We start from the raw sequence: 19701 nt of genomic DNA, 5'->3' as shown, positions 1-19701 counted from the left end.
ACAGACCCACCCGGACTCAAAAGCAATGCTGGGTTTGGTTCAAAACGCTGAAGACACAAAACCCCTGCACCCCATATCCCATGATCACTAGAGATGAGAAGAGGACACTCAACTTCCAAGCAATTCAAAGCCATGCGTGGACATATGTGCCTGGAGAACTCTAGTTCACAGTTAAGGGTCACCCCAAAAAACTCTCGAAGCAGGAAATGTGTCTTGCCCTTGAACACCTCTGCTGGTCCCAGGCATCCTTTGCTCTTTTCCCTCGGACCAGCAGAAATGCCCAGAAATGCCCTGAAATGCGCACACAGCAGCTTGTAGAATGGAAGGCACAGGTTTCCAGATTGAAAAGAATAAAACAGGGGAAACACGTAACCTGTGCCCCTGAGTCATTGTAGATGCCAGAACACACAAGGCCAGCAAACCCTGAAACCACTACTGCCCATCAGGTGTGAATCTGGAGCATAGAACCAAGAGGAAGCACTGAGAACCTCCACTGTGGCACAAAAATAAATACAAAAGAAATAACCAAAGCAGCAGGATGGAGTAACAGGACATTGGGTCCGGGACAGTGGGTAGGGCTGTGTGATCCCTGCCATCCCATATGGTCCCCCAAGCACTGCCAGGTGCAATGCCGAAGTGCAGAGGCAGAAGGAACCCTAGAATCACTGGGTGTCATGCTCCCATCACCTCAAAAAAAAAAAAAAAAAAAGAAAGCAAAATAAACCCGAAAAAGTCAGTCTTGGATCCCAGGCACCCTGTAGGCTGCTCTAGTCCTGGCAGGGCAATCCTTGAGCACTGAGCTGGAAATAATCCTTGACTAACACTAATATGGCCCAAACCCAAAACAACAAAACAAAAAAGGGCAGGGGCTGGAGCAATAGCACAGCAGGTAGGGCGTTTACCTTGCACGCAGCTGACCTAGGTTCGATTCCCAGCATCCCATATGGTCCCCCGAGCACCGCCAGGAGTAATTCCTGAGTGCATGAACCAGGAGTAACTCCTGTGCATCACTGGGTGGCTGGGTGTGACTCAAAAAGCCAAAAAAAAAAAAAAAAAGGCAAAGTAGGCTCAAACAGCAGAGTCCAGTGCTGTGACCAAGAGCCATATCTCAGGGCGCCTGGAAACTTGTGTGTTCCTGTTACTGCATTATGTCCTCTTGTCACTCTCCTCCTACCTGAGGACAGTGTGTCAGGCTGCGTGTCACCATTGTCTCCAGCCTATTATTCTCGAGGATTGGCAGGAGGCTCCGTGCAAAGACCTGGAGGAGAAGTCAGAGATGTTAGCAGCAAAGAGGAATATCCCCGAAGCGCCCTGACCAGAAGTCCTTGCTTTGGAGCTAGAAAGGTCCTGACCAGCAGTGCCCTCACAGGCACTGGCTCACAGACCCACCCAGGGGGAGACACTGTCAGATGCTCCTTCCCCTCTGAGGGTCGAGAGTGGGTTGGAGTCTGGGTTATCTGTCACTCTCAGGGAAGGCAAGGGAAGCAGCTGACCTGCTGTCCTAGGTCTTGTGCCCCTTGGGATCATACTAACTGAAAATATTATGACATTAAACAGAAAGCGGAGCTGGAGCGATAGCACAGTGGGTAGGGCGTTTGCCTTGCACACAGCCAACATGGCCAACACAGGTTCGATTCCCAGCATCTCATATGGTCCCCCGAGCACCGCCAGGAGCGATTCCTGAGTGCATGAGCCAGGAGTAACCCTTGAGCATCGCTGGGTGTGACCCAAAATGCAAAAATAAATAAATAAATAAATAAATAAACAGAAAGCTAGTGAAACATGAAAATTAGGTTCCAAGGTGACAGCACATCAGGAGGGCACTTGCCTTCCTTACCCTGGTTGGATTCCCCACATGCCACAAGAGAGCCCACCAGGAGAGATTTCTGAGTGCAGAGTCAGGAATAAGCCCAGAGCACTGCTGGTGGGACCACAAGAAAACAAAACAAACAAACAAAAAACACTCAAATAAATAATTGAGTTGTGTACTTACTAGGAAAAAGAACATCTAATTTCACAACTTTCTGGACTTAACCAGAGTAAAACCTGTTTGGTAATGGCCCCAGTGAAAGCACAGTGCATGGGGTGATTCACACACCTGACCCAGGTTCAAAGCCCATCACACCACAGGGTCTCCAGACTTGCAGAAAGTGATGCATCAGCCAGGAGTAACCACTGAACACTGTTGTGTGTGGCTTCCAATAAAAAATGTAGCACTGTAGCACTGTCCTTCCGTTGTTCATCAATTTGCTCGAGCGGGCCCAGTAATGTCTCCATTGTGAGACTTGTTACTGTGTTTGGCAGATGAATATGTCATGGGTAGATTGCCAGGCTTTGCCATGCGGGCGCGATACTCTCGGTAGCTTGCGGGGGAGAGAGCCCAATCAAAAATACGTTAATAGGGGCCAGAGCAATAGCACAGCGGGTAGGGCATTTGCCTTGCATGCGGCCAACCCGGGTTCGATTCCCAGCATCCCATATGGCCCCCTGAGCACTACCAGGGGTGATTCCTGAGCGCAGAGCCAGGAGTAACCCCTGTGCATTGCCGGGTGTGACCCAAAAAGCAAAAAGAAAAAAAAAAAGTTAATAAATTTAAGGACTGGAACTGCAGTCTGGTAGGGTATTGGCCCTGCAGACAGCTAACCTAGGTTCAGTCCCTGGCATGCCACTGGGTACCATAAGTAGCAACTACAGGGTATGACTGAAATCCAAATGATAAAAAGAAAGTATTTGTTTAGAGTCAACGCCCCGCCATCAGGTTTTGCAGGATGCAAGTTTTTTTTTCTTTTTTTTCATTTTTTTGGGGGGGTCACACCTGGCGATGCAAGGGGTTACTCCTGGCTCTGCACTCAGGAGTTACTCCTGGCGGTGCTCAGGGGGACCATATGGGAATGGGATGCTGGGAATCGAACCCGGGTCGGCCGCGTGCAAGGCAAACGCCCTACCCACTGTGCTATCTCTCCAGCCCCACAAGTTTGGTTTTTGAGGCCACAAGTGGCAGAACTTTGGTCTTATTTCTTGTGGTACTTGAGGTCACAAGTGGTTGAGGCCACAAGTGGCAGAACTTTGGTCTTTATTTTTTGTGGTACTTGGGGCACCCTGCATTGTGCTGTAGATTGTACTATGGTAAACTGCTTGCAAGGCCAGGACCTACACTCCTGGCCTGTCTCTGACCTCAGGAATTCAAATTCTATATATTTTTTTTTTGCTTTTTTGGGTCACACCCAGTGATGCACAGGGGTTACTCCTGGTTCATGCACTCAGGAATTACTCCTGGCCATGCTTGGGGGACCATATAGGATGCTGGGAATCGAACCCGGGTCTGCCGCGTGCAAGGCAAACGCCCTACCCGCTGTGCTATCACTCCAGCCCCAGGAATTCAAATTCTATATAAATCCTATAAACCCTGTGAGAAGGACACAGACTGGCACCTCAGGGGGGGCAGGGATGAGGCTCAGCTGGTAGAGGACGTGACAGCTGGCATCTGCCGGCTCCTGGTGGGGGGAAGCACAGGCTCCAATTTCAAAGATTTGGAGGGATCTGAAAGAGAGGCCAGTGGGCAGGGTACTTGCCATGTATGCAGCAGACTCAACATCAACTAAATCTCCAAGGAATGATCCCTGAGCACTGGTGGGTTTGATAGAAACCCCCACCTGTACTCCCATTCCCCCAAAATAAAGGCAAAGAGGAAGTTATCTGCCAACAGCAGAAGTGTGAGATCCAGCAGTATCTTCTCAAGGGTCAGTTCTTTGGTTTGTTTTTGTTTGGAGAAAACACCTGGCAGGGCTCAGAGCTTACAAGCCAGGTTTTCACAGACCATAGAATTTTACTCCTTTGGATCCATGATTTTGTGAAAATAAAAGGAGGGAAAAAAAATTACACTTGGCCTAAAAGAAATCTTCATGTGAAAGTCCACAGTTTGACTCAGAGCCTCCGCCTCCTTCATTACCTCCTGACGGCCTTTTGTTTAAAGTATTCCAGAATATTCACATCTATGAAGTTAGAAACAGAGGGGTAGGATAATACATCAAGCTGGAGTGGATGCCAGCCAGCTGGAAGCCCGGTGGCCTTCCTTGGTACCCACTATCCACTGGTGCGCTGAGCACAGAGCAGGGAGCAGCCCTCAAGCACTGCCAGGTTTGGCCCAAATCCTACCCCATCTGCTCCTGGAGTAGTGAGATCGACCCAGGGAGAGGAGCTCAGAGGGCTGAGCACCTGCTTTAAGGTGGGGTGCATGGCATGGCTCCCCTGCATCCAGTGACACATGGACAGATGGGGGGAGAGTCCCTGACCAGCTCCAAGTTTGCAGCAAAAGGGCAACACCAATAAAAAAAGGGGGTGGCAGGATACCCACAAATCCCAAAAAAGAAGTTCAAAGAATGCTTCATGTATCAAGACAAATACTGGAGTGACACTTTTTTTTGGGGGGGGGAAGGGAAGAAGGATTTTGGCCAAACCTGCCATGTGCATGTGTGTCTGACCCACTGCACTACAGCTCCAGTGTCTTACTATTTTTAAAAAGTGTCCTTTTTGGGGGCTGGAGCGATAGTACAGTGGGTAGGACGTTTGCCTTGCATGCGGCCGACCCGGGTTCGATCTCCGGCATCCCATATGGTCCTCCCAGCATGGCCAAGAGTAATTCCTGAGTGCAGAGCCAGGAGTAACCCCTGAGCATCGCTGGGTGTGACCCAAAAAAAAAGTGTCCTTTTGGGGGGGGCTGGAGCAATAGCATGGTGGGTAGTGCGTTTGCCTTGCACGTGGCCAACCCGGGTTCGATTCCCAGCATCCCATTTGGTCCCCTGAGCACCTGCTCAGCGCAGAGCCAGGAGTAACCCCTGTGCATTGCCGCAAACCAAAAAAAAAAAAAAGTTTTTTTTTGGGTCACACCTGGCGATGCACAGGGGTTACTCCTGGTTCTGCACTCAGGAATTACCCCTGGCAGTGCTCAGGAGACCATATGGGATGCTGGGAATCGAACCCGGGTCAGCCGCATAAAAGGCAAACGCCCTACCCGCTGTGCTATTGCTCCAATCCCAGGACTTTTTTTTTTTTTTTTTTGCTTTTTGGGTCACACCCGGCAATGCACAGGAGTTACTCCTGGTTCATGCACTCAGGTATTACTCCTGGCGGTGCTCAGGGGAACATATGGGATGCTGGGAATCGAACCCGGGTTGGCCGCGTGCAAGGCAAACGCTCTATCAGCTGTGCTATAACTCCAGCCCCTCTACCACATGTACTATCACTCCAGACCTTTTATTTATTATTAAAATTTCCCTCACCAGCTCTAAGTTTGTAGCAAAAGGACAAAACAAAAAAGAAACAAACAAAAAGACAGCAGAGATACTCACAACACCCCCCCACCACCAAAGACGTTGAAAACATGCTCATGTGTCAAGACAAATACTGGAGAATTCAATTTTGGGGGGGAAAGGGGGATGCTGGCCAAACTTGCCAGTGCTCAGGGGATCCTACGGGATGTCGGGGATCAAATTGGGGTTAGCCATGTGCAATGCAAGCATTCTAGCCAGGGTACTATCGCTCCAGCCCTTTATTAAAGAAAATACTTTTATTTTGTTTTTAGGTCACACCTAGCAATGCTCAAGAGATACTATGGGGTGTCCAGGATCAAACCTGGGTCCGGCGCATGCGAAGCAGCGCTCCACATATGTACTATCTATTCCAGCCATTTATTTATTTATTTATTTGTTTGTTTGTTTTTTTGCTTTTTTGGGGTCTCACCTGGCGATGCTCAGGGGTTCCTCCTGGCTTTGCACTCAGGAATCACTCCTGGCGGTGCTCAGGGGACCCTATGGAATGCTGGGACTCGAACCTGGGTTGGTTGCGTGCAAGACAAACGACCTACCCGCTGTGCTATTGCTCCAGCCCCCTTTTTCCCCCCCAGCCCTTTATTTAAAAAAATATATATTTTTTCGGGGCTGGAGTGATAGCACATATCATATGGTCCCCTGAGCACCGCCAGGGGTAATTCCTGAGTGCAGAGCCAGGAGTAACCCCTGTGCATCGCCGGGTGTGACCCAAAAAGCAAATATATATATATATTTTTTTTTCTTTTTTTCATTATTGGGCCACTCCTGGCAATGCTCAAGGGACCCTACGAGATGCCAAGGATTGAACCCAGGTCAGCTTGGAGCAATACAAAGGCCCTCCGGCTGTACTATTGCTAGGGCCCCTACTGAGACATTTAAAATCTAGTGCAGGGGGCTGGAGCAATAGCACAGCGGGTAAGAAATTTGCCTTGCATGCGGCTGACCCGGGTTCGATTCCCAACATCCCATATGGTCGCCTGAGCACCATCAGGGATAATTCCTGAGTGCAGAGGCAGAAATGACCCCTTTGCATGGCCGGGCGTGACCCAAAAAGCAATTAATAAATAAAGAAATAAAATCTAGTGCAGGGGGCCGGAGCGATAATACAGCAAGTAGGGCGTTTGCTTTGCACCCGGCAGACCCGGGTTCAATTCCCGGCATTCCATACGGTTCCCCCAGCACTGCCAGGAGTAATTCCTGAGTGCAGAGCCAGGAGTAACCCCTGAGCATTGCTGGATGTGACCCAAAAAGCAAAAAAAAAAAAAAAAAAAAAAAAAAAATCTAGTGCAGAAACCCCTTTTTGCAAGTACTCACCTCAACAACAGGGGGCGCCCCTGGTCTAGGAGAGTTGGGCAGTGGGGGTGGTGCTCAGAAACTTCACAGGTGAAACAAATTTTCTCTGGGGGAAAAAAAAATCATATAGGGCTAGCAGGGAGAGTACAGTTGATAGGGTGCTTCTCTTTCAAGCTGCTATGCCAGGTTTAATTCATGACGGTACATAAGTTTGCCCCCAGGATTGCCAGGAATGATGCCTAAATTTAGATCTAAGAGTAAGCTCTAAGTACTGAGGCTGTGGCCCCAAACCTACAACTTCGAAATAATAAAAGTAAATATTTCCTGTGCAAAGGAGGTGGGAAGATCGTACAGCGGGTGAGGTGCTTATCTTGCACACGGACAACCCAGGTTTGACTGCCGCATCCATATGGCTCCTTGAGAACTTCCAGGAGTGTGCCCCCCCACCTTAATTAATTAATTAAAATAAATAAGGCATGGTAGGCAATGGTAATCATAGATTCTCTCTCTCTCTCTTTTTTTTTTTTTTGCTTTTTGGGTCACACTCAGGGGTTACTCCTGGCTCTGCACTCAGGAATCACTCCTGGTGTGAGAGACAGGCCCAAAATGGACCACCACCAGAATTAATTTAGCTTAGCTTAATAGGAACCTGCATTGCAAAAATAACTGTTTTTTTCAAGGAACAGGTCTAGATAAGCTTTTTCAGATCTGCTTTACAGGAGCCTGCACTGCAAAATAACTGGTTTTTCTGTCCCTGAGCAAGGAATTCAGATACAGGTACTCGAAGGGGGGGGGGGGCTCAGACCAGATAACTGGACGTCTCTCACAAGACCCATGTTGCAAGACCCAGGGCTGCCCTAAAAATCAAGACGTTCCTAAGCACTGATGCAAATGCTGATCTTTAAACTATAGGCTAAGAAGTGATGTATCCTTAATTGGATTGGTTAGGAAAGTATCTGTTATTACAAATCTATTGGCTATGAAATGCGCGGGCTCTGCCGTAAAGGTCGGTGAAGGCCTATATAAGATCTTTGAAGAAGTTCAGGGTCTTTACCCAACCTGCCAGACCTGCGTGTCTGTGTGGGCGGTGGGACCCTGGCTAGCCAGTCTTGCAATAAACCCTGCTTGCTGCTTGCAGTCTCTGGAGTCTCTTTGTCGTCAAAGGGAGATTTCGATCCGCGCCCTAACACTGGCAGTACTCAGGGCACCATATGGGATGCTGGAGAATGAATCTGGGTCGGCCAGTGCAGGGTAAACGCCCTTCCCACTGTACTATCCCTCGGGCCTCCCTGTATTCTCTTAAAAAAAGCATCTCGGGAGCTGGAGCGATAGCACAGCATGTAGGGCGTTTACCTTGCATGCGGCCGACCTGGGTTCGATTCCCAGCATCCCATATGGTCCCCTGAGCACCGCCAGGAGTCATTCCTGACTGCAGAGCCAGGAGTCACCCCTGAGCATTGCTGGGTGTGACCCCAAAAAACAAAACAAAAAAAAAAAAGCAAGCATCTCCCGGGACTTCCAAGAACCTACTGGTTGCAAGGGGGACAGGGAAAAACCAAAAGGCTCCACCAAATACTCTGGAGTCCCAAGAATGTTAATTAAGAATGCGCCCCAGTTTTATTTTTCCTTTTTATTGGGCGGGGGGTCACACCTGGAGATGCAAGGGGTTACTCCTGGCTCTGTACTAGGAGTTACTCCTGGTGGTGCTCGGGGGACCATACGGGAGTCTGGGAATCGAACCCGGGTCGGCCGCGTGCAAGGCAAACGCCCTACCCGCTGTGCTATCTCTCCAGGGGCCCCAGTTTTAGACGCGGTTGACCCCTATTGAGCCGGAGCATGCCCCCATAGGATTTTTCTGAGCACTGCTAGGAGATTCCCCCACCGTGCAGCGCAGAGCCCAGAGTGACACCTGCACATCGCTGGGTTCTGGGAGAGGGATAGAGCGACAGCGAGAAACAGGGAGAGGAAGGGGGGAGGGAGAGAGGGAGGAAGGGTGTGGGGAAGAAAGGGAGAGGAAGGGAGAAGGAGAGGGGCACTCCCAGGGCCCTTTGATGAGGGAAACCCTTTAGCCCCGGAGTCTATGATCAGCCTCAGGGATCAAAGGCGGCCAGCAACGGGCCGGCCTGGGGGTCATTCCCGGGACGATCCTCCCACCCCCACCCGCCAGGGACCGTCCCGGGGGCTCCGAGTGTCCCTGGACCGCAGCGGTGACCCCACGCGACCCCTCAGATCGGCTCCTGGCGGCCGGGGACCCGGTGGGCGCCGGGGATGGAGCCCGGCCGGCCCGCCCCGCTGGACCCGCGCCCCCGCTTAGGCGTCCCTCGAAGCAAGCGCCGTTGGGTTAAAAACTCCCTCATTTCTCCAACCCCAAGGAATAAATAAACTCCTTCCTCGGGAGCGATCGGTGCGTCCCGGGTGCGGGGCCGCCACCCCCGGCGATCGCCACGGACCGACCCCGCCGCTCTCAAGGTTCGGGGTGCTCGGAGCGACCACCGGGCTGGCCGGCGAGGAAACTGGCCTTCCAGGACCCCCTGGTCCTCCTGGGTCCCCCGATACCCGCTCCTCACCCTCGGCAGCAACGGCTGCTGAATGGCACTTCCGCCCCGAACCCGAAGATCTAGAAGGGGGAAAAAAAAAGGCCCTGGATTCCGGATTCTGTGACGTCACCAGGATGCGTGGACAGAGCCTTAAAGGGCCAGGCCCTAAGTTTTCCTGACCCGGTCTTTGCTGGTTCAGGAAGATTATTTTCCCATTTCTGGGGGAGGATCAGGTGACCCGGACATCTGGCGGTCGCCAGGTCCGGATAGATGAATTGTCCGGATAGACTGAATAAATGGAATATGGAACAGAAATTCTTTGTTTTTTCTAAGAGGCTAAAACCCAAAAAAGATTTCTTTTGAAAACTCCTTCTAGGACCACGCCCCAGCACTAGACCACCAACCCCTGAGCCCCCAAATTGCTCAGAAATCACTGGGTGTTAATATTATGATATTCATGATGTTTTGTGTTCATTTGTTTTGGGGGGCCATGTCCAGTAGTGCTGAGGACTTTTTCCTGACTCTGTGCTCAGGAATCTCTCCAGACTGGGTTCTGGGAACCCTCTAGGGTGCTAAGGGCGGAACCTGGATCAGTTACTTCCTCGCTGGATCATCTCTGAGCCCAGATGAATGTTTACATGGCACTGAACTTTCAGTTGCTGGAATAGCTTTAACTGTTCATTTTCTCACAGTTACAGGAGTTAGCTAGAAACTAAGTCACATGGACCAGAAGGGCTCGGGGATTGGTGATGAATGGGAGAATATTATATGTGTAATCAATATATGTGCGTTCTCATAGTCATTGGTGTTCTCAAGCTATTTATATCTGTGCTCAGCAACTCTTCAAACAGTGCTTGAGTTCAACAGTGCAGTGAATTTGACGGGATCTAACATGAATCAGCAGCATAAATGGAAGGTCCCTTCACCGCCATGCAGCTGAGTAGTCTTTTAGTACTTTAGTACGAGATGGATTATCCAGCTAGAATGAAATTCTTCAAAATCTGAACCATGGACAAGAACAATTATTCATCGGGTGTGAAGGAGAAAGTCTTTTTTTTTTTTTTTTTCAGATATGTTGACCAATCCTTTGGCTATGATGATTTGATGTTTGTTACAGTAGAAATATGAGTAGAAATATGATGTTTGTTAGTTTAGAAGTTTACTTTTTAGTTATCAGATTTATTCAATAAGTATACTGAATTTCCTGTAACTGCTTCACTAGAGTGTAGCCAGTCATGAAGAGCAAATAAGGAACAATAGATTAGGATCCTCAAAAATGAGGTGGTTGGGGCTGGAGCAATAGCACAGCAGGTAGGGCATTTGCCTTGCACGCGGCAGACCCAAGTTCGATTCCTAGTATCCCATATTGCCACGATGGCTACGGCGTCGCCCGCGTAGCAACATGCTGCAAGGGGGCTCAGGCAAGGGCCTGGGTCCCTGGGAATGGGAGGTTCGCGGCCCACGGGTCTATGCCTCCGGTAGCCCCCTCTTCTGTTTTTGAAAGCGCCCTTACCATTCTGTGGGAATAGGAGCCTGCCTGTTAGTTATTCCTGATGATTAATCACAAGCTTGGATTAAGATGTTTTGATTAACCTTTAGTCTTTGAATTATGTTTGCTAGTAAAATAGAGTTAATATTAGTTTCTGTAAAGTCCTGATTTTTTTAGGTTATGGGTAGGCATTTTTAGGGAAGTAAAAACTTAAATGTCAGTGAAAGTAGACAATAGAGGAATAGTAAGGAACATAATATTTCACCCAGATATTTTATTGGGACAAGCGGATGTTCTGTCCTAATCTTAAAGCGGAACGTGTACGTGCCCCTTGATGTTTTGGGAACATGACCCATGGTCTGATGTAATGTGTGCCTTGCCACGTTGTTTCTGTAACTGTATAAGAAGAAGAACTCTGGATGCAATAAACCGCAGCAGCACTCAGCCTCTCTCGTGTTGGTGTCTGTCTGTCCAACGCGCCGAATCTCCTGCTTTCCTGTGCACCTTCGCCTGGTCTCCCCTCAGCCTGGTGGTCTTCGACCGAGTGGTCTGCGGCACCGTATGGTTCCCTGAGCACTGCCAGGAGAGATTTCTGAGTGCATGAACCAGGAGTAACTCCTGTGCACCGCTGGGTGTGACCCAAAAAAGAAAAAAAATGAGGTGGTTGGGGCTGAAGCAATAGTACAGCAGGTAGGGCGTTTGCCTTGCACATGACCGACCTGGGTTCGATTTCCAGCATCCCATATAGTCCCCTGAGCACAGCCAGGGGTAATTCCTGAGTGCAGAGCCAGGAGTAATCCCTGTGCATCACCAGGTGTGACCCAAAAAGTGCAAAAAAAAAAAAGAGAGAGATGATAAAAGTTGATTGCTTTGTGTAATCACTTTTTCTTGTTTCTGTGCTTGCTTCGGCTATGTTTACAAAACTTTACCATGCAGCAGGATATGGCCCCAGTGAGTTAAACTAATTTTGTGGGTGTTTATGAAAATGACTGGAGCGATAGCACAGCGGTAGGGCATTTGCCTTGCAAGCCTCTGGCCCGGCTGAGCCAGGTTCAATTCCTCCGCCCCTCTCGGAGAGCCCGGCAAACTATGGAGAGTATCTTGCCTGTGTGGCAAAGCCTGGCAAGCTACCCGTGACGTATTTGATATGCCAAACACAGTAATAACAAGTCTCACAATGGAGACATTACTGGGCCCACTCGAGCAAATCGATGAACAACGGGAGGACAGTGACAGTGTTTTATGAAAATGACAGGTACGCCAGGATGTGTTTTTTCCTAATCAAAAGCCTGTGTTTCTGCTGGGAGACTGCTGCTCTTGGTTACTGGGACAGCCCGCCAGCTGGTGTGAATAAACATGCCTCCAAATTTTATTTGATGTCTCCAGTGGTCTTTTGACCGTGATCCCACAACTTTTGGGGGCTTGTCTGGGATTTTATGGTGTTGGGACCTTGTGAGGATCTCAGAGCTTCTTCAAAGGACCACTTTGCTTTCTCTTTGTTCAAACCTTTGCCTGTTTGCCCAGGCCGTCGGCAGAACCACTGTCCCAAAATCTCTTAGATTTGGCTCTCAGGAGTCCTCTGCTCCTCAACAGGGAGTCGCTGAGGATCTTCTCTCTGGGCCTGTAAGTCACTGTCTGGGACTGTGTGGAAGGCTGGACACAGCGCTACTGCCCCATCAGGACAGGGAGTGAGCCGGTGCTGTGGACAACTGGGGACATTTAAAACAGCACAAGCGCATTACTCTCGGGATTAGTGAGGTTTTTGTTCTTTTGTTTTGTTTTCTTGGTTGTATTTATTTGGGGAGGGGGCACAACAAGCAGTGCTCAGTAATGACTCCTTGGCATGTTATGGGGACCATATGGGGTGCTGGGCATGGAGTCCAGGGCAAAGCATATGTCTGTCCCACTGCACTTTCCCTAGGGCCTACAAAGCAGTTCTTTGAAACAATTACCACTTGTGCTTACTTTCTATAGAAGGCAAAATTACAGTTTTTAATTGATATGGGGCTGGAGAGATAGCACAGCGGTAGGGCATTCGCCTTACAAGCGGCCAACAAGGCCGACCCAGGTTCGATTCCTCCGCCCCTCTCAGAGAGCCCGGCAAGTTACCGAGAGTATTCGATATGCCAGACACAGTAACAACAAAGCCTCCAATGGAGACGTTACTGGGCCCGCTCGAGCAAATCGACGATCAACAGGAGGGCCTTTACCTTTACCTTTACCTAATTGATATGAAAAATAATAGAATTTCTTTAGGTTTTTAAAGAACTGATTTCAGCACCCAGTGAGGCTAAGGGCCCTGTACTCTCAGCCTTATGCCCTGAATTTTCTCCCTGTGGTATCCAGGGACCGTAGATTTGGTGGTGGGGATGGAGGCTGATCCTCCACCTTTCAAGTCACATGCTTGATCCTCTGAGCTATTCTGTCAGTATATCACTGTCCTCCCTTGTGTAAACACACAAAAAAAGGACGGGCAAAGGGACAGCAGCAGCCTATCTCTCCCGCTGCCCGCGTTCAGTAGTCTCAGGCCGTTTCCCCACTCCAGGGAGGTCGATGGCGATGGTCAGGCAAAGGAAGGAAACGAGGGCCAGGCTGGTTGGTCTTTTTATTTTTATTTTATTTATTTCCCTCCCGTTGATCGTCGATTTGCTCGAGCGGGCCCAGTAACGTCTCCATTGGAGACTTTGTTGTTACTGTGTCTGGCATATCGAATACTCTCGGTAGCTTGCCGGGCTCTCCGAGAGGGGCGGAGGAATCGAACTCGGGTCGGCCATGTTGGCCGCTTGTAAGGCGAACGCCCTACCCGCTGTGCTATCGCTGGTTGGTCTTAGTAGCAGATAATTACATGCAAGAAATGTATGTCATGGAGACCTCAGGAGTCCTCAAGGATGTGCTCTCCCAGAGAACCCCGAAAATCCCCTTATATAGATCATGGTACCTCTAAAGGGCACAATATAGAGATGTCATCCAAAGGAGTAACAGAAAGAACATTGAGGCTGCAAACCATACATTGTTTCTTTATATCCACATTGTTTCTTTACATCCACATTGTTTCTTTACATCCACATTGTTTCTTTACATCCACACTGTTTCTTTACATCCACATTGTTTCTTTACATCCACATTGTTTCTTTACATCCACATTGTTTCTTTACATCCACATTGTTTCTTTATATCCACATTGTTTCTTTATATCCACATTGTTTCTTTACATCCCAAGGCCAATAATCTTGGCCTCACCTTTTACAAACTACAAGCACTTGGATTAGCACATCAAAGACCAGTCTGCTAGAGCTTGGAGTCTACATCTCAAAGATCAGCCAGCCTGGAGCCAGGCATCAACATCCCCAAGATCAGGCCTGGCTTAGCACCTGGGATCTGCATACCTAAGACCAGCTAGGTTCCTGTGAGATAAGGGAAACTGCCTCAATATACTGAAATCATTTACTGAAGGCAGTTTGAAGGGGGGAAAGTTCAGTCTCATCCAAGCTAGTCAGGACACATAGGAAAACTGTTTCTAGGACAGATTCTCATTTAGCAGATCAACCCACCCTAGAACAGATTTCCCTGGATGTGTTTCTCCTCTCCTTGTCCGACCAACATATAAGCATACATAATATAATTCACTTTGTATGGACACAGTAAGAAATACTTTAAGCTTATAGAATTGCTCTCCTAGGGCCATCTCCATCTCAGATGGCAGTGCTCAGGCCAGATATCTTTCCTATTCTTAGCAGCAGGGTACTAGTCTCGTCGTTACTTTTGGATCATGACAGCATTTGCCTATGATCAAACTTTTAACCTATAGTTAAGAATCGTGGCACCTTGGCCTGGCCCATCACAATGCCAGGGTAGCACACAACTTACCGGCTTGCCCCGGTTCCATCTAGTCCCACGTCGGGACCCTGCTTTTGAGGTGCTAGAAAGTGAAGGCAACTGAGGCTTAAGTTGAGAAAGCAGATGCCCGGGAGTGAATAATATTCAAAGCCAATTAAATCCTAAGTTATAAAGCATAATATTAATTGTCTTCCTGTATCTATACAAAAAGGACATTGCATCAAACTATTCAAAAGACATAAGGTGAGGAGAAAGGCAATATTAACTTAGAGTACAAGTTCAGAGTCCTAGAAGGATGAGACCTTACAAATTGGTTGGGGAAGAGAGCATAAAAGTGGTTACAGACAAACAAAAGAATGGGAGTGACTTGGGAGCACTGTGATGGGTGCAACCTGATAAACCTAAGCTCCTTGTACTCCAACACTCCCTCCCGTTGTTCATCGATTTGCTCGAGCAGGTACCAGTAATGTCTCCATTGTGAGACTTATTGTTACTGTTTTTGGCATATTGAATACACCACAGGTAGCTTGCCAGGCTCTGCTGTACGGGCAGGATATTCTAGGTAGCTTGCCAGTCTCTCTGAGAGGAACGGAGGAATCAAATCCCGGTCAGCCACGTGCAAGGCAAATGCCCTACCTGCTGGGCTATTGCTCCAGGCAGTACAGTAATATTAATTTGGTATTAATTTGGGAGCCAGAGTGATAGGATAGCAGTTACAGTGTTAGCCTTGCAATGTGGCTGATTCAGGTTTGGTCCCTGGCACCCCATATGGTCCCAGAGCCCAGGTGGGAGTGATCTCTGATACTGGCATCATGGGGTTGAGATCTGAGGTCGGGAAAACTATTCACATGGAATTTGATCATGGCTGATTGTAAAGTTGGTTGCTATGAATAACTTTGAAATTACAATACCTCAATAGCACTGTAGCACTGTCCTCCCGTTGTTCATCCATTTGCTAGAGCGGGCACCAATAACGTCTCCATTGTAAAACTTGTTGTTACTGTTTTTGGCATATCCAATATGTCATGGGTAGCTTGTCAGGCTTTGCCGTGTGGGCGGAATACTCTCAGTAGCTTGTTGGGCTCTCTGAGAGGAGTCGATGAATTGAACCCGGGTCGGTTCTGTGCAAGGCAAATGCCCTACCCGCTATGCTATTGCTCTTCAGATTGTATAAATCTTTCACCTCAATACAAAATATTAAAAAATATATATTAATTTGAGGAATATGAGAATCTTACCAGTAACTCATATTTGTTGACCCTGTTCTCAGATCAAATTACAGCAATGTCAAACCCTGAAGCTGTGGTTTGAGGTCTGAAATCAATCACAATAAGCAAGAATGAGTTCACTGGCACCTGGCTGAATAGGCCGAGCAGATGGAGGACATCTCTGGTTTTCACAGTCCAAACAGACCCACAGAAACAGAAGATCCTTTGGGAGGATGCCGTGAGGAGATTGGCTATCTCCAAACTAACTTTATTTTTTTTTTACTACACCCTGTGATGTTTGGGGAATCAAATCAAATGGGACACTAGGGATCAAATCAAACCCAGTCACCCGCAAGAAAAGAGCCCTAACCACTGTACTATCGTTGAGGCCCAAACTAGTTTGTAAAGGACACAGCATTCATTATATAAACATAAAGATGATAGAATATTTCCTAGTGGGTCAGAGAGAGAACAGCAGGTAGGACATCTGCTTTGTTAAGGTGACAGATCCTTAAACACTGCCCAAAGGAACCCCTGAGAACCTCCAGGAATAACCCCTTAGCAACACCAGGCCCCCAAACAAAACATAAATAAATTTCAGCTTTTTGGGTCACACCCAGAGATGCACAGGGGTTACTCCTGGATGATGCACTCAGGAATTACTCCTGGCGGTGCTCAGGGGACCATATGGGATGCTGGGAATCAAACCCGGGTCGGCCACGTGCAAGGTAAATGCCTACCAGCTGTGCTATCGCTCCAGGCCCAACGTAAATAAACTTCTTAGTATACTCAAAAAGCATGCTAGTGATCCAAAGGCAAAAATAAGCATGGTGATGGAGTGGGATGTGTTTAGCTGCTCCTGAAAAGGGCACCCCACGCTGCAGGCCGTGCAGTTAGGCTTGTAAGAAAGCAAAGTGCACGATCGTTCCGTGACGGACACTCCAGGGGAGTGAAGGGTACCATGAGCGTGGCACAGATGCCTGGATCAGGAGCCCTGAGGCCGAGGAGGACAGGCCTCTCCAGAGAAATAGCGATCCTCATGGCTGTAAAAGTAGCTGGCCTGTCAGCATCACAGCTCCTGTTGAACAAACATCCAGGCCTTGACCCTGGAAGCCCATGTGGGTCTAATCCTGGCTTGGGTGGCACTTACCGACAGCCTGCAGGTGCTGGTTGGTCTCCAGCATCACATCCCTGTAGAGCTTTTTCTTAGAGGTATCCAGGCATGTCCACTCCTCCACGGTGAAGCTCACAGCCACTATAGGGAAGGTCACCACGTCTTAAGGTAGCACATAAAGGTGGGGGCGGGAGTCAGTGTCAGTCTCACCAGGCAATTGGGTTGTGAGTAGCGACCCCCTTTCCCCCCGGGGACCTAGAGGGGATAAAGGCCTCTCCCCTCTGCTTTCCCTATCCAGAGCCAGCCTCTCTGCACACTCCAGGCTGATGGGCCCAGAAATCATTCGAGGAAGCCAGATATGCTAAAATGTGTGGATGATATATTGGAGAGTCTCCTGCCCCCGCGCCTGGCTGTCCTTGCGGGGCCCCTTGGAGGGGAGCGGGTTGAGTTTTCCTCCCCACCCCGACCAGGGCTCCGGCAGCCAAAGACCTCCAGAACCAGCCACCACAGTGCTGAGACCACTCTCCACACACATGAAGGTACCGGCAGAGGAACAAAGGCACGCGGGTCCTGGGGCTGGGATCTCCAAGTCTACTTGGACCGGGGCTGAGCATCCTCCACCCAGATCCTCCAAATTCCAGTAGGCGGGGGTCACACCCACCAACTGGCTCCCTGGCGCCGTGTAATCCCATCAACGGCCAAGACTCAGAGACCATAAAACCCAGCTCCCGGATGCGGCCGCACGACATCTTGTCATCTCATTCCTACTTTGGACAAACTGGCAGGCTAACTGAATGTAACCTGCCCACACGGCAGAGTCTGGCAAACTCCCCATAGCATACCCAATATGCCAAATATCAGTAACAATGATGGGTCTCATTCTCCTAACCCTGAAAGATCCTTGAATATGGCACTTTTTAAAAAAATCTCAGGGCTAGGACGAAGGAGACGTTACTGGGGCCTGCTCGAGGCAATCAACGAATAACAGGATGGCTGTGATTGTGATTGATATACTAGAAGGTTCCTCCTGGAGGTGCTGGCCTTGCACACAGCGACCCCAGGGCCAATCCCAGCAATACTGGTTCAGTGAGCACTGCTGAGAGTAATACCTGAGCAGAGACCCAGGAGGACCCAACTGAAGGACACTGGGTGAGGTTGAAAATACTAAACACTGCCACCTCCCCCATCCCCATAGCCCATGATCAGTAGGGATTGAGAGGGGACACTCAACGTCTAGCAAGCAACTCAAAACAGTGGTGGGAGGGGCGGAGCAACAGGACAGCAGGGAGGGCATTTGCCTTGTACCAGCTGACCCAGCTTTGATCCCTGGCATTACAGAGAGTCCCCCCAAGCACTGTCAGGAGTAATTCCTGAGTGTAGAGCCAGGAGTAACCCCTGAGCATCACCAGGTGTGGCCAAAAAAAGCAAAACGCTGTATGTGGACATTTGTACTTTTAGGACTCTGAAGTCACAGTTCAGGGCCACCCCAAATCCCTCTCAAAGCACCTAAAAGTGACTTGACCCCCAAAATCATTCACAGCCCCAGAGATCTTTTGTTCTGTCTTCCTGGGACCAGTGAGTGTCTGGAACTGGGCACACAGTAACGTGTGAATGTGAGACTGTGTGACTGAGCAGGCCAGGCTCTCTAGAGCCAGAAGGAGGAAACAGGGAAAATTCATGTCCTGGGGGTGAATATGGGACCAGCTCACTCGGGGGCCTCTGATGCCCCTCACATGTGAATCCGGAGCACAGAGCCTAGGGTAACCCCTGAGCACTTTGGTACAAATATAAATAAGAAAGATAACAAAACAGCAGGCTTGGGGCTGGAGAGATAGCACAGTGGGTAGGGCATTTGCCTTGCACGCGACTGACCCGGGTTCGATTCCCAGCATCCCATATGGTCCCCTGAGCACCGCCAGGAGTAACTCCTGAGTGCAGAGCCAGGAGTAACCCCTGTGCATTGCCGGGTGTGATCCAAAAAGAAAAAAAAAACACAAAACAGCAGGCTAGACTAACAGTATAGCGAATACGTGGACAGCGGGTAGGGCTGGTGATTCCATCCCACATGGCCCCCCAAGCACTGCGAGATACAATGCTGGAGTGCAGAGCCAGGAGGAACCCAGAGAGTCACTGGTTTTTGCCCTGCTCCTTTACCACCTCTCAAAACAAAACAAAGGAAGCCAAGAAGTCAGGCTTGAACTTCTGGTACCTCATAGTTTCCCCGAGACCTGGCAGGAGTGATCCTTGAGCACTGAGCTGGGAGTACTCCCCAAGCACCACTAGGTGTGGCCTCAGACACAAATACAACAGAACAAACAGATAAGGACAAAATCAGCATCAAACAGCAGAGAGCCTGGTATTACAACTAGGAGCTACATCCCAGGGCTCCTTGCTGAAACAACTCAGAGACAGACAGGCCTGGAAGCCTGCGCACTCTCTGTCACTGCATCCTGTCACTCTCCTCCTACCAGGGGTCAGAGTGTCAGAGAGCATGTCACCACCTTCTCCCGCCTGTTACTCCTGAGAATCAGCAGGATTCTCGTGGCTCTGTCCACAGACCTGAAAAACTCAGATCCAGCACCACCAGACACAAGTGTAACGCCCCGGCACTGACCAGAAGTTCCTGCTTTGGAGTGGCAAATACCCTGACCCGCTCCAACCTTGGGCACCGGCTCACAGACCCACCAGGGGAGACACTGCCAGATGCTCCTTCCCTGCAAGAGGCCGAGAGGTGGGATGGGATTGAAGCTGCCAGTGGGTGGACACAGGAGCACTGGGCTTGGAATACAGGGCAGGAAATCACAACCCTGCCTGGGCTCCAGGACTCCTCCCTGGACCCCGCAGAATGGTCCTTACAGGCCCAGCCAGGGGTTGACTCTGAGACCAGGAACTTCTG

The 19701-nt window shown here is 49.4% G+C and overlaps 1 protein-coding gene across 1 annotated transcript in view; it reads right to left on the bottom strand.

The window, feature by feature from the left end:
* The window catches only part of LOC130022215 (zinc finger protein 426-like), a 69372-nt gene extending 60145 nt beyond the window's left edge, over positions 1-9227 (bottom strand). Inside the window, exons 1-2 of the mRNA XM_056112968.1 lie at positions 9188-9227; positions 1175-1258 (exon numbers count right to left, since the gene is read on the bottom strand). Coding sequence (XP_055968943.1) covers positions 1175-1207 — 33 coding nt within the window. The 5' untranslated portion in view covers positions 1208-1258; positions 9188-9227. The remainder of the gene's footprint in view (positions 1-1174; positions 1259-9187) is intronic.
* Positions 9228-19701: the final 10474 nt, after the last annotated feature.

The sequence above is a fragment of the Sorex fumeus genome, unplaced genomic scaffold (genome assembly GCF_029834395.1).
Source record: "Sorex fumeus unplaced genomic scaffold, SorFum_2.1 ptg000019l, whole genome shotgun sequence".
NCBI lineage: Eukaryota > Metazoa > Chordata > Mammalia > Eulipotyphla > Soricidae > Sorex > Sorex fumeus.
The sequence above is the reverse complement of the archived record's forward strand: the minus strand, read 5'-3'. Positions and strand labels throughout refer to the sequence as shown.